A 14,054-nucleotide genomic window follows, 5' to 3' on the forward strand; every position below is an offset into this window, starting at 1 on the left:
CCTTCCGTGGTAAAAATCTTTCCTAAGGGCTCCATTTCTGTTAAGTTCGCTCGCATAACCTATATGTTCCATGCATGTGCAAATAATACCTGTACTAACAGCAACATTGAAAATCATGTGAGATGGGTGTGACACCTTCTTTACTTGACTTCTAGCCTCTGCCCTGTTGAGTGGTGTGTGGCATAATCTATGTAGAATTCTTTAAATCTGTGGGGAAACAGGGAATGCCACTTGGAGTAATTTCTTCCCTAGCCCATTCCACAAGAAAATCACTTTTCTTTCTAGAATGGTGAGCTATCTAAAACAAAATATAACTTCACAGGAATGGCTTGTGCTCTCTTCTCTCTCTCTTCTCTCTCTCTCTCTCTCTCTCTCTCTCTCTCTCTCTCTCTCTCACACACACACACAGGCAGTGTGGCTATATACTTGTGAACTTGTTCTATGCTGTGGTCAGCCACTGTCTCCCACACTTGGGACCTGTGCAATGTGTGCCTTCCTGAGATTCAGTGGGAATCAAATGTAAGCTCTCTGGAATATATGCAGTAAAGACCATGTCATCTGGCAAGGAAGCACACATGAGGCAGGGTTCTTCAAATCTGTGGCATAAGCAGAAAATGCCCAACTCCTTAAAGCTTGACTTTGTGAATAAGCCCCAGATCTACGCCAGAGCACAGACAGAAGTCCTCTACATTTTCAAAACAGTGTACTTAAACTCTCTAAAATCTCAGCTTTGATGTTTGTGGCCTCTACCTGCTGAAATGACTGAAATTGGGGCTTAGATAAAAATGGATATTTTTCTCTGCCACAGAAAAGAACAAACATTCTTTATTGTAAGAGTATAAATACAAAAGGATCAATTTGAAATTTTATTGTCCTTTCTAATACCTTAGTTGGTAGGTGAATTTTGGGTGGGAGGTGCTGATCCTAACTTGATGAAACTTTGTTTTATATATAAATTATTAAAATGGAAGCAATATAACTTTGCAGCATATAAATCTGCTTAAAACAATAATATAAACATAAAATTTTAAAGTATGAGCTTGTTTTTCAGCCATAGTTATTGAAGGATATAACTGTGAATATGGATAAGAAACAATCTATGAAAATATTCGGAATGAAACATTGTAGTTTTCAAATAAAGAAATTTGAAATGTAGACTACTTTATTTACCCAGTTTGCTTTGAGCTAAATAGGGACCTCACCTCTAATAGGGGAACAAAAAAAATTCAATAAAACATAAATTAAAAGAACAAATTAGTGTACAAGTGTCAAATATGTTTGAAGGTGTGAACAATTTATGCAACTCTGAAGATTTAAGAACATTTTATTAACAAAGTAATAATAAGGAAAACTATTTTTAAAATGTCTTTTCTAAGAAAGATGCCAGTTTCTTCTGTTAGAGAAAATATGGCTAAGAAATTAAACACTGTGTGTGAACCAGCAGGCTTGGTGGCACTCAACTTTAATCTCAGCACTCAGTTGGTGAAGGTAAACAGATCTCTATGAATCTGAGGCCATCTTGGTCTACATAGAAAGTTCAGGCCCTCCAGGGCTGCCTCAAAGCAAACCTAATGTATATATCAAAAGTATCTACTAATATTAATTCTAGTAGTTAGGTGATTAATAAATATGAACTTGATAAAATTGTATGTAAGCTATTGTTAGTTTTTCTATTAGGAGAAACAGAATGACAGGTGAATTGTGAGCTATATATAAATGAAAAATTAATATTCAAATGGGCCTGAAGATTAATGACAGTTATAGCTTATGATAGTCTTTCAGCAGGCACGATCCATGCCTTGTAATCCTAGCACTTGAGAGGTAGAGGCAGGAGGATAGCCAAGGTCAAGGCTAGCCTATGCTACATACAAACACTGCCTGTTAAGATCTGTTTCATGTCAACGGGGATGGCCTACTAAACCAGGTTTCTCTACCTTCTGGTCCAGGTCAAAATTATTCCGTCAATTAACTTAGCAAGTAGATTAATGGAAACTATATATACAGAATAAATTATAGCATATATTAAAATCTCTCCACTTACCGACTTGTCCTATGCTATTAGAGACACAGGCTAAGTAATGACTAACGCAGTTTAAGCAGAAATCAACCCAAATTTAGCTTTATAAAAATCAGCTTCATGAAGCTCTGGAGAATACTCTTCTTCAGGTTCACTTGCAACCTGGACAAGGTGCCAGGTACTACAGGTGTAGGGAGTTAAGCAGACACGAACTAACGCCCCGCCCCTCTGAGTCGCCTTCCTAGAGAAGCACGGAGCCCGATGCAGTTTAGCTTTCTCGGAAAAGCCCAGGAACCACCCGCACAAAGCGGCCACGAACCCGAGATTGGGGGGCGGGGAGGGGAAGGGGATAGGACGCCAACCCGCACTGAGTCACCCACCTCACAGCGACCAGGCTCTATTCGGGTGCGGAGGACAGGGGCGGAGCAGGGCGGGGCCGTGGCGCGTGGGGCCTGAGAGGACTGGCTGGGTAGATGAGGCGGGGCTATGGGCTGGGCGGGGCCTGGAGAACAAAGAACGATTGGGTAGGACCTGCGAGAGGCAAGCCAATAGAGTGGGGCTTAACTAGGAGGGGCGGGGTCTACGCGGGACGTGACCTATAGGAGGGGCGTGGTCCTTGAGAGGCGTGGCCTGAAGGCAGCGGGGCGGTATTGGGCGTGGCCTGTGTGGGGAGGGCCCTGTGTGGGTGGGGTTTGCGCGGAGGGCGGGGCTGTGGCTCCGGCTGAGACAGTCTTTGCGCCGGCGGCGGTGGCGGCTGTGGGGGCTGGGCGGAGCGCCGCTGTGCGGGGCGGCCGGGCTGGCGGCGGCCGGGAGCCGCAGGCGGGTGCGAGGAGGAGCGCACCGGGGGCCGGGACGGCGGAACGGTTGCGGGGATCCCGGGAGCGTGGAGCTGGAAGGACTGAGGTAACCGCGGGCAGCAGGCCGGGAGGAGCGGCCTCTGTAGCGGAGCTCGGGCCGGGCGGGTCAGACCCTCTTTGGATTCCCGGGGCTGGAGGCGGCGCCCGTGGCGGGACCTGGGCCGCGCCCTGCTCGCGCCGCACCGGGCAGCACCTCGTTCCGAGCCTTTGTCTGTCAGCTGAGCGGGGGCTGGAGCGGCGGCAGAGAGCTCTCGGGGAAGCAGGCGTCCTCCTGGGCCTGAGTGGGAACTGCCTGCCCGGGCTCAGCCGACCTTCTGCGGGAGCAGGTCCGGTGCAACCGCAGCCCCTTGCTTCCCTTAGGGTCTGTAAACTATCAACAAAGAAGCCCCGCCGGACGGGGTGCCTGAGCTGCCTCAGTGGCGCTCTTGCACAGCTAGCTACACTGTGAGGGCTTTCAGGCTGAAATCCAGGGTGTTGCTGTAGGTGGCATAAAGTACCATTTTGTTTCCGTTTCGACAGTGAGGCTTTCAAAATCTGGGTTAATTCTGTTTAAAAAAAAAAAGTGTCTTAGAAGCATACTCATGGAGGAAGAAAAAGGTATAAAGAGGAAAATGGGTTTATTTAGGGGGTAAGCATGTATGTAACTTTTTGAAAGTGCTTTCTGGGGGTGAGTTGTAACGAATAGGTTTTAACGTGGTGTTTTGGACTAAAGACATTTTTATCTGCTTCATTTTAGTTTGGGGAATTTTTGACTACCTGGGCACAGGAACACGGAGGAACCTGAAAACAGGTCTATTAAGAATCTGTCATCTCGAAAAATGTATTTTATGAATGTTTTCCATTAAGAAGGTGTCAACAGAGGTTTGCGATTTTTGCCACATAAGAGACTCTAATTTGAAACAGTTCCCTGGCTGCGGTCAGATGTCTCAAACTGGCAAGAACTAGGCTCTGGGCTCGCAATGCTCATCCTTCAGCGAGAGAGACACAGCGCTACCTACATCCTGTCTAAATGCAATCTCTCTGGTGCCACTTAACGTAATGGATGGCTTTTCTGCATCTCGTTCTCAGATAGAGCACTGAGGCTTGCTTGCAGTGAGTGCTGTGGGGGCGTTTTCTACAGATCCATCAAGCACTGGCTATTCTCTTCTGTTTTCCAGATGTGTTTTCTCATTTGTGTACTTGAAGCATCTACCATCACATGAACTCCAGATTGAGCCATAGAGTTCTGTGACCCCAAAAGATACAGGAATGGTGTTGCCCAGCTTCCGGACAAGCCATTTTTACATCCTGCTGGACAATTAAGCAAATACATCCTTTGCTAATTAAGGCTATGGAACCAAATAAAGACGTGCACATTCCTCTGCCAAATGAACTCCGAGACTGTTGAATTTCACGACAACTGGTCATTCCCAGTTAACTCACAGATAAGTTATGCCCAAATGGATGTGAAACCTGTGGTAATGTATCCAAATCCTAGCCCACACTGAAGATTTAAACAATACGAAACCAAACAAAACCTATGATGACTAATCCTTGGGAAGAGAAAGTCTGCAAAATGGCCCAAACGAGTCTGCTGCAAGGGAAGCAGTTTTACTGTCGGGAATGGGTTTTCCACAAACTTCAGCACTGCCTCCAGGAGAAATGGAGCTGCTGTTCGGGTACAGCCAATGCACAGTCCCTCGTTGGCAACGCTGGGAATAATGCTAGTGCCATCTCTGGAAAGGGGGCCTCCTGGGGCGTGTTGCTGGTAGGAGGGCCTGGCAGTGGGAAGACGGCCCTGTGCACTGAGCTCCTGTGGCCAAGTTCGCCCGCCAGCCTGCAGAGAGGTCTGCATCGCCAGGCTTTGGCTTTCCACTTCTGCAAAGCCCAGGACTCAGACACTTTGTGTGTTGGAGGGTTTATCAGAGGTCTGGTAGCCCAGATCTGCCAAAGTGGACTCCTCCAAGGTTATGAGGACAAGCTAAGAGATCCAGCCGTCCAAAGTCTCCTAGAGCCTGGAGAGTGTGAGAGGAACCCAGCGGAAGCATTTAAAAGGTAACAGTGGGAAGGTAGCCATGCTTGCATTTGTATCCATCCAAGTCTGAGATCCCTTGACTACACTATACTACTCAGTCGTTGGACTTAGATCACGGTTTGTCAGTACACATCGTTAGTTATACAAAAGAGAACCAAGCTTAAGCTTGTATCATTGCATAGTGTGTAGCTTAAAAGTGAGCCTTAATTTTGCTGACTTAATAACAGAATGCTGCTTTCTTCTACAGTGCCTGTAGATGGTATGGGGTATTTGTAATAAGATGCAGCAGTTAGCTGCTGGGACTCTGGGGTGGGATTTCAGCAAGGCTAGCTTTTGTCATAGTAGTATTGATAGTTTCTTTAAATAAGAAGTGTACTTTGTCTAAAACAGAGTCCTTAGGAAATTTGCTCATGTTGTGGGATTTATTATCTTATTAACTAATAGAAAAGTTGAGTGACCTATGGTGATATTTATAAAATAGCGAACATTTCAACTATCTTAAGTGTTTTGAGTGATGAAGATAACCCATTTAAGAATCTCTATGAAATTGGTGGGTGGAAGTGAGTGTGTTGCTTTTGAAAATGGTTTCAGATGTAAAACTGCATTCCAGGAAATGCCAGTCCTTGGAGATACATTTAGTTTGTCAGTCTCTTCTCATTTAGAAGTTGGCATATTGTCCTCTCTGCCTTACTTCTGCTTGAGTCTCTCATCTCCCTATGTACCTGTTTCTCCACACTGCCTAGTTCCTCCAGAGCCAGGTGTGTGTTCGGTTCTCTGCGCTCTGGTGCCGGAGAGGTTTGTGTGTCTGGAGGAGGGATTTGCAAAGTCTCTCCCGAACCAATGTTTGTTTTTATGTCCTGAAATCTAAAACTTGTACAGGTGATACTGAAAGTATTTGATAATGATAGTAAACATTGTGGTGGTTGCTGTGATGTGTGTTACAAATGTTAAGGCATGTAATTTTCTTAAGGATTCTGTGATGTGGGAACCTTTATTCCATTTTCTTGACAAGGAAACAGAGAGACAGCAGAAGGAAATTATCTAAGGTTATATAGGTTGCAAAGTTACATAATGATATTTTATATCTACACACACATATATATATGATATTTACATATACTTATATGATATATATGTATACATATACATACATATATGTGTGTATCTATCTCAGATACACACAGATAGATAGGTAGATAGATAGATAGATAATTGTAACTAGAGTTTGAAGAATTTGATGAGTAACAGTTGTGAGTGGAGAAGTGGAGAGCCTGGAGGTGTGTGTTTAGTACCATATTCAGATGGCCCATAGAGTAACAGGAAGAGTGGAGTTTGAATAGAAGATGCCCCCATAGACTCATGAGTTTAAAAGCTTGATCCGCAGCTGGGCACAGCCCCGAGGTGGGGCCCAAGTAGAGGAAGTGGGTGACTGAGGGAAGGTCTTGAATTTTGTAGCTCCACCCCATTTCCTCTCTACTCTCTGCTTTCTGACTGTGGACATAATGTGACCATCTGCCTCCAGTTACTGCTGCCATGCCCTTCTCCCCTTAAGTTGCTTCTTGTTGGGTATTTGATCACAGTAATAGAAAGTCATCAGTACAGGGAATGTGACCAGGAGGGTAGTGACTGAGAGGTGTGCTGTTATTCTAGACCTTTAAATGAGTATAAACGCAGTCCAGGAAGACACTGGACAAGTCTTCTGTTAGCCATCAGATTCAGGGCAACTACTGCCTGGAAGCTGCTGAGGAAATCAGGACAAGCCTGTGACACAGACTCAGCCAGGTTGTAGGTTTGGTAGAGGGCACCCTATGTGAATGCTTTGCATGATCAATGCTGTCACCTGAAGCACTGCATAGGGGCTGTACATAAACACCCCTCTCCCCTTACTGCCTTTTCTGAAGGGAACTATTAATGGTTAAGGAGCCAGGTGTAATTTGTTTTAAATGATTCCATAAGCTATCTGAGTGATGTCATAAACAATCACTTCTAGAATATAGAGCCTGCTACTTGGGAGTTCAAACTCTTGTTGGGTGACTGTATGTATTCTCATCCCAAACAACTTTTTCTTCATAATAACATTAATTTTCCTGAAAACATTCAGGGCATTTTCTCTCATTTAGACATCGGTCTGTAACTATTTTTTCTGCCTGTTTGGAAGTTTTTAACTAATTGAAGGGATGGAAGCCAAGTTAGGGCCTTGGATGAAAACCATACCCACACTGCCCTTCTGATGGACAGGGGTGCCAGTCCCTTGGTGGTGCCACCTATACTTCCTGTGTGTCTGCTTGCTTGACTTTCTCCCCAGTCATCTAACAAGAAGTAACCCCTGAGCTCCTCCATCTTGGGTCTCCCACCCTTTAGATCTGTAAGCCGAGTAGGCCATGGTTTATACACTTCCCACTCTGGTATTTTGCTACATCCGTACAAAGTGGACTTAAGAGAACCCACTTTAAGTGAACTCTTTAGAAAAATGTATTGGAATGTGTGTTAGATTTGGACATGAATAGACACCATTCAACAGGTCACCCAGGAGAGGACTGTTGTTTCTAAGCAGTTACTTTATTTGGGGAGAGTTAAAAGTAGATAATTAAGGGGTATGCCCTATTTACTAGTTAGGATTTCTGTGATGAAACATCATGACCAAAGGCAACTTGAGGAGGAAAGCATTTATTTTCTTATGCTTTCATATCACTATTTATCAAAGGAAGTCAGGATAGGAACTCAAACAGGGCAGGAGCCTGAGGCAGGGGCTGCTGCAGAGACTACGGAGGAGTGCTGCTTACTGGCTTGCTCCTCACTCATGGCTTGCTCATCTGCTTTCTTATACAGCCCAGGACCACCAGCCCAGGGATGGCGCCACCTGCAATGGCCTGGGCCCTCCCCATCCATCATTAATTAAGAAAATGTACTATACGCTTGCCTACAGCCATCTTATGGAAGGATTTTTTTCGACTGAGGTTCCCTCCTCTCAAATGACTAGCTTGTGTCAGGTTGACATAAGACTAGCCAGCACGGTGTAGAAGTAGGTAATTGATAAAGAGTTAAATGAAACAGAAATGTAAGCCTAGAGAAGTAGAATTATCCTTTTTCTTTTTGATAAAATCAAAGCCAGCTTTTGTAACCTTGCTTAACGTATAAATCTTGGTAATATCAGTGTCTTCGTGAATTCACAGGAAGCAGGGCAGCAATCTACACTTGATGAAGAAAAAAAGGCTTAGCTGGAGAACTGGCTGAGGAGAGACTCAGTCGTGAGCTTTTTCATCTACTTGACTTTTGCCCCTCGGTTTTACTTTTTATCTTTTTCCTTGTATTCTACTCTCAGCCCTTGGCTAAACTGTGCAGTACTGCTGCTTAAATCTTACACGAGATGATGTATGGCTAATTTTATTGCAGTGACTTTTGATCACATGACAATGCCTTTCCCCTCAGACATGGCATGCTGTGTCTCAGATGTAGTGGTCTAAAGTACCCTTCTCATTCATTCGTTCACTCATTCATTCATTCATTCATTCAGAAGCAGACAGTGAGAGCTGTGCTGAGTTCTGGGTTGAGTTGAGTTAGAGAGAAAGCAGTGTGTGGTGCAGTTGCAGTCCTGCCTTCAAAGAGACTAATCCCCATTATGGTTGGAAAACTGTGACAGTGCTCATATGGCACACTGTGGCTCATAGAATTATTTCACTTATTGAAGAGACAGAGAAACACATGATTGCTTGTTTCTTTTCATTTTACTTAGTTTGCAGTTAATTGTATATATTTACATTTTTTCTTTAAGTCTATTTTTGTGTTACTCAAAGGAAACTAAGATTATTACTGCTTTCATTTGTATTTGTGCTGAGAACTGATGACTGATTTCTTTCATTCTGTTCTCCTCTGACCCTAGGTTTTCAGTACAAAGCTGTGTCCTTGCCTTCAACATGGCTCCTTCTCTAGTGTTTAAACAAGTAAATCAGTGCTTCCTGTCAGTTCTGTAATCATGAGCACATTTCAGTCATTTCTGACCAAATGGTAACTATCTCTGTAGGAAGTAAGGCCTGGGGGTGGGAGGTGGACAGTGCTTCAGGTCTCCTGTGTGCTTTAGAAGCAGGTCAGAAGCTGTCCTTTCACTAGGCTACAAACTCCCAGCTAGGCCTTCAGGGTCTCTTAGATTTAGGTGGACACAGAGCTCAGAAGCCCTCATCTCTATCCCTGCCTTTATTTCTGAATGACACTCTGCAGGTGTCCCTTTCTTTCCCTCTGGTATCTCAGATTAAGTGTAAATGGATTAGAATTGTGAAGAAATATTGAAGATAGATGAATGGCTGTAGGTACTTAGAATTTACATGAAGGGCTATGGACTTGCAAACGAAGATCTCAAGCTGAGAGATCAGTTCCTACCCCCCAGCCAACAGAGCAGGAGTCCTAGTGGGTCTGCATCTTCCTGGTGCTTTCATCTGTCACCTCCAGCTTCTTACCTGGGCTCTCCTAACTCATTCAGGCATCCTTTGTTCCCCTCTCTCTTCCCCATCTCCATGACATCATTCATGCCTGAGGAACTTTTCCTGCCTACTGTAGTGCTTAGTTAGCACTTTGCATGATGTCAACAGATGCTAAGTAATTATCATTTAATGAATGCAGAATGCTGCTTGCCTATCTAAAATATTCCCTAACATAACTGAAAGGCTGAAGCCTTTGAATGAGTAAGAAAAATGAAATGTTTTATTGTTAAGACTGATTCTAAATGCAGAACAGACTAGTGTGGTGATTTTTAATTTATTAACCTGCTGTGCGAATTGGCATTAATCCAGATAATTTGGTGGCAAGATACCCACCTCCCATCTCTTCAACAGAGGGCTCAGAGCAGAAGGCCCACTCTCTTGTTCTCTTGTGTGAGCTCATGGCAAAATATTCTTTTTCCACCACTTGTCTTTTATAACTTATACTGTGTAGGATAATTGTCATTTTCAACCTCTTTTAAAAGTATTTTGAAAATTTAAAATATGTGCATGTTTATATATATATATATATATATATATATATATATATGCATCAGAACAAGTCGTGAGGTCTCTGGGAGCTATAGCAGTAGGCAGTTATGAGCCAATAGATGTGAGTGTTGGGAATCGAACTCGGATCCTCTGCATGAATAGTCCTTTTTCTTAACAGCTGGCTACACCACCTTTCTATCCTCTTCATATTCCATTCTCAAGTATTTTTAAACTGAAGGAAGATCCCTGTTAAGATGTCTTTTTGTTCACTGTTTAAACACAGCAAAACCATAATTTCATTTACAAAACTTTGCAAGTGTCATTCAGGCAAAGACCATCTTCACCTTTTACGCTATCATTTAAACTATTTGTGTATGTATGTTGTGTTTATTTACTTATAAAAGCATTCGAGTTATATATAGCATATGTTTGTTAGTGGCTGTGTGCACATGAGGTGTCCACAGAGGTCAGAAGAGGGAATTGGATCCTCTAGACCTGGAACAACAACTGAATGTGAGCTGCTGTGTGAGTGCTGGGAACTGAACTCAGTCGGAAGATCAGTGAGCATCCTTATTCCTGAGCCATTTCCACAGCCACCTGATCATCTTCCTCTAGGACAGCTCTCCATTCTTTGGAGCCTTCCACTTCCTTTCAGGTTTATCGTCTTGCTCCAAGCTGGACCCTGAGTGCTGAGTGCCTGCAGTGCTCTCTGTATGCATTACATGCTCTGCTTACTTCTCTTCCAAGGTTTCTTTCTTTTTTTCTTCTTTTTAACACTGTGTGTGTGTTTGTGTGTGAGAGAGAGAGAGACAGAGACAAAGACAGAGACAGAAAGAGAGAGAGAGAGATGCTTTACATATATACACACATTTAATAAATAAATGCAAAACCCCAACAAATAATAAATGCAAAAAACAAAACAAACAAACAAACAAACAAAAACCTACAACAACAAGTGTTGCAGATACCATCCAGAGATATCTAAGTTGATACATGCCAAGGAATGAAGTAGGAAAGCAGGTGAAGACTTTGTTTTCCAAAATTAAGCTGCCATGTTTCTATAAGAGCAGAAGGCTTTGTCTGTGGAGGTGAAGTAAGGTGATTTATAATGCAAGCCATTAATCCAAGCTGAAGTGTTTCAGGCCTTGGACTTAACTGTGCAAAGTGTAGAGTCTCCATGTCCCATGTTCAAAGCCAAGGCTTCCTTGAAGCCCTGTGACATAACACAGGCATGCTGCCAAACATACCCTGGATCTAGTCTAAATTTTATGGTGGGCTAATTTGGGGTTTATTGTATATTCAGAAATCAAAGTTATGTTCTAAAAGTTATGGAACCCCATATGGAGTTGCAATCCACAACTGAAGCAACTGAGTTCTAGAGCCATGTCTGTCTTCCGTTTTCTCAGGATTGAGGCCTGTGCCATGGTGGCAGATGTGGCCTGAACAGGGCTTCAGTTCGGCTTTTTCTCTGGTGTTTCTTGCCATCACCATGGTAACGGAACTGTGGTGCGAGTGTGCTCTGGTTGCCCTGCTGGCCCAGAGATGATGGCAGTTAAGGAGAGACAGGATCCCAACTGTAACCTGACCCCATGCCTGGAGTAGATAAAATATACACATAGACACAGGAGAGAGTGTACATAATTGTTATGGGAAGGTATAGACCATAATTATGAAAATAACTGCAAGGCTAAGAAGAAAGGAGTATTTCAAATGGAAGTCATTGTTTGCATTAGAGATCTGGGAGTCTCAGAGTAGTCAGTGTCACTCATCCATTCACCCAGTCTGTCAGCAACTTGTTCTACCTCCAAGATGAAGCCAACACCTCCTGTGTCCACTTCCCACCATAGCTAAATCCTATGTTGCCAGAATTACAGCAGCCTCCCTGGACCGTCCGAGATGGAGTCATGTCATAGTACTTCCTCACTTAGACATGCCAGCCCCAGCCGCTCCTAACACCAGTAGAGGAAAACCGAGCACTCCTGGGTCTCCTGCTGGCCATGGCCTCTGACCTTGCCCTGTAATACTTTGACCCTCTTCCTTGCTTTTGAGTCACAGTGTCTTTATCCCATTAGATTATGTTACAGCCAACACATTTTTCATGGCTGTTCCTCCTGGAATCACTTCTTTGTAACTTTACCTCCTCAGAACCTTCCGAAGCCTTCCTCCTCAGACCTTGTCCTGTTTTCCTGCAGTGCCAGTGCTCATGCTTAGGGTGTAGCACCAGGTAGCCCCCTCCCACCCATGCCCACCGAGATAGATATGCCTCCTCCCTCAGCTGGCCCCACACCCCACCATCCCACTCTGCTCTTTAGTCCTCAGTGATCATGTGAGATCGGGGGTTATTCTGTCTAATTTTAACTTTGACTTTCTCACTACTTTTTTGAGGGAGTACAGTATGTGGTTGCTAAGGTTAGAATATAATAAGAGCCAACCACTATTAAACTAGTAGCCAACTACTTGTTTTAATATAAGACATTCTAATTTTGGCCACGTCGATATAATTTTTATTGTTTAAACCACATTCAATTCTGAAATACTTCGTTTTTGTGTGAGAAACAGTTTACACCTATAACTATAGGTATTATAGAGTTGTTGATGATCAAATCTCTTTTATACCATCCCCCTGCTATAGCCAGAATATTCCTATATTCTGGGGGGATGAAAGTGAGAACAGCTAAGGACTCACTGTTACTCTCTGAGAGGTACAAGGCCTGAGATGTCTGGGATCTTATAGAGGGACAATATGGACTGTGGTGTACAACCAGAATCATTAAGCAATATCTTAGTGTGTGTGAGTGTGTGTGTTTCTAAAGATTTATTTTACTTTTCATGCATATGTGTATGTGTCCGTGTGAGCATATGCCATATGAGTGTAGACATTGAAAGAGACTAGAAGAGGGAGTAAGATCAGTTGGCGCTGGAATGGCACTGTGAGCCAGTTGATGTGGGTGCTGGGAACTAATATATACAGCCTTAGCTATTGCAGTGTTGCTGAGGCAGCTGTTGTACTTTGGTTCATTCATTTCTTTGAATTCATATTGGGTGGGAGGAACACACCAGGTCCTGTCCTAGGGCATGCAGTTAACAGATGAGGCAAATATTCTCTTTATTGGCTTATTTTTGCTAGCTAGCAGAGGTGATTAGTGAAGAAATTAAGACTATAGGTAACAGTGTTTAATAGAAAACCAACGCAGGGCAGGAGCTAGGGCTGGGAGAGTGGAGGGTTGCTCTATCACATATGGCTACTTAGGATGTTTAGAAGGAAATTTGACCGGAGCTTCAGACCCAAGAGATACCAAGTACAAGGTCATAGCCTCAGTAGGAGTCGGTTTAATGTCTAGGAACACAGAGACTGCAGAATTGAGAATAAAGGACTATTTCTTCTGCAAGCGTCACAGGGGCAGACAGTGGGAGACAGAAACAGCTAGAACCCTGAGAGGCCTTTAGATAGTTGCAAGGACATTAGGTTGGTTTGTATGGTTTTGTTTTGTTTTGTTTGGTTTTGTTTTTGTTTTGTTTTTTGAGAAGATTGGAAGTCATGGAAGCTCTTTAGACAAAAATAATCTGACTTAAGGTTTTATAAGGTCACACTGACTGGTGTCCTGAGAAGAGGGTAGCTGAGCTAAGACAAGGAAGGCAGTAAGTGGCCAGTGTGGCCATCCGTGTGCAGGTGCTGGTGGTTAGACTTGGGAGAATGGAGAGCCCAGCAGACATGTATTCTGAGTTTGGTTTCAGATTGACCTGAGAGCTTGTTGGATGTGAGTAATGACAGAAATAAAGCAAGATCTGCCTCTTGGGATCTTGGATTGGAAGCTGGCAGGCTGGAATTTTGAGTTACTGCAAAATAGAGGCTGAAGGGAGGAGCCCAGTGAGGGCTGGAAGCTGGAGGGTGCAGTTCTGAAAAAGCTGAACTCCAGCATCTAAGCACAGAAGGCGAGCAAGCAGTTCAGATTCAGCCAAAGCTTGCCTGGGATGTTGCTGGCTTCTAAGGCTACTAATGAGCAGGCAGAGTAATAACATGGGGCTCAGAACTTGACGGGGTTTCTGATTAGGGGTTGTTAAAGCATGAAGAAGGAATTACTGCAACAGGGCATAGGGCCATGCACAAAGTGTCAGTGGTGAAGTATTCCTGTGAGTTGAGGATCATGTGTGGGAGTGAGTGGCAGGTAGATCATCTCCATAGCATGAGAAAGCTCCAGCCA

The 14,054-nt window shown here is 43.8% G+C and overlaps 1 protein-coding gene across 2 annotated transcripts in view; it reads left to right on the forward strand.

Moving 5' to 3' along the window:
• The first annotated feature begins 2,773 nt into the window (after positions 1-2,773).
• Positions 2,774-14,054, forward strand: part of Ankrd50 (ankyrin repeat domain 50) — a 35,806-nt gene continuing 24,525 nt past the window's right edge. The window contains exons 1-3 of one of the 2 annotated variants that reach the window (XM_085835943.1): positions 2,774-2,920; positions 3,611-3,664; positions 4,032-4,908. In XM_085835943.1, the coding sequence (XP_085692069.1) occupies positions 4,394-4,908 (515 nt within the window). In that variant the 5' untranslated portion in view covers positions 2,774-2,920; positions 3,611-3,664; positions 4,032-4,393. The remainder of the gene's footprint in view (positions 2,921-3,610; positions 3,665-4,031; positions 4,909-14,054) is intronic. The other variant, XM_021158477.3, reaches the window with a different exon arrangement.

The sequence above is a fragment of the Mus caroli genome, unplaced genomic scaffold (assembly GCF_978045245.1).
Source record: "Mus caroli unplaced genomic scaffold, Mus_caroli_1 scaffold_3, whole genome shotgun sequence".
Lineage (NCBI taxonomy): Eukaryota > Metazoa > Chordata > Mammalia > Rodentia > Muridae > Mus > Mus caroli.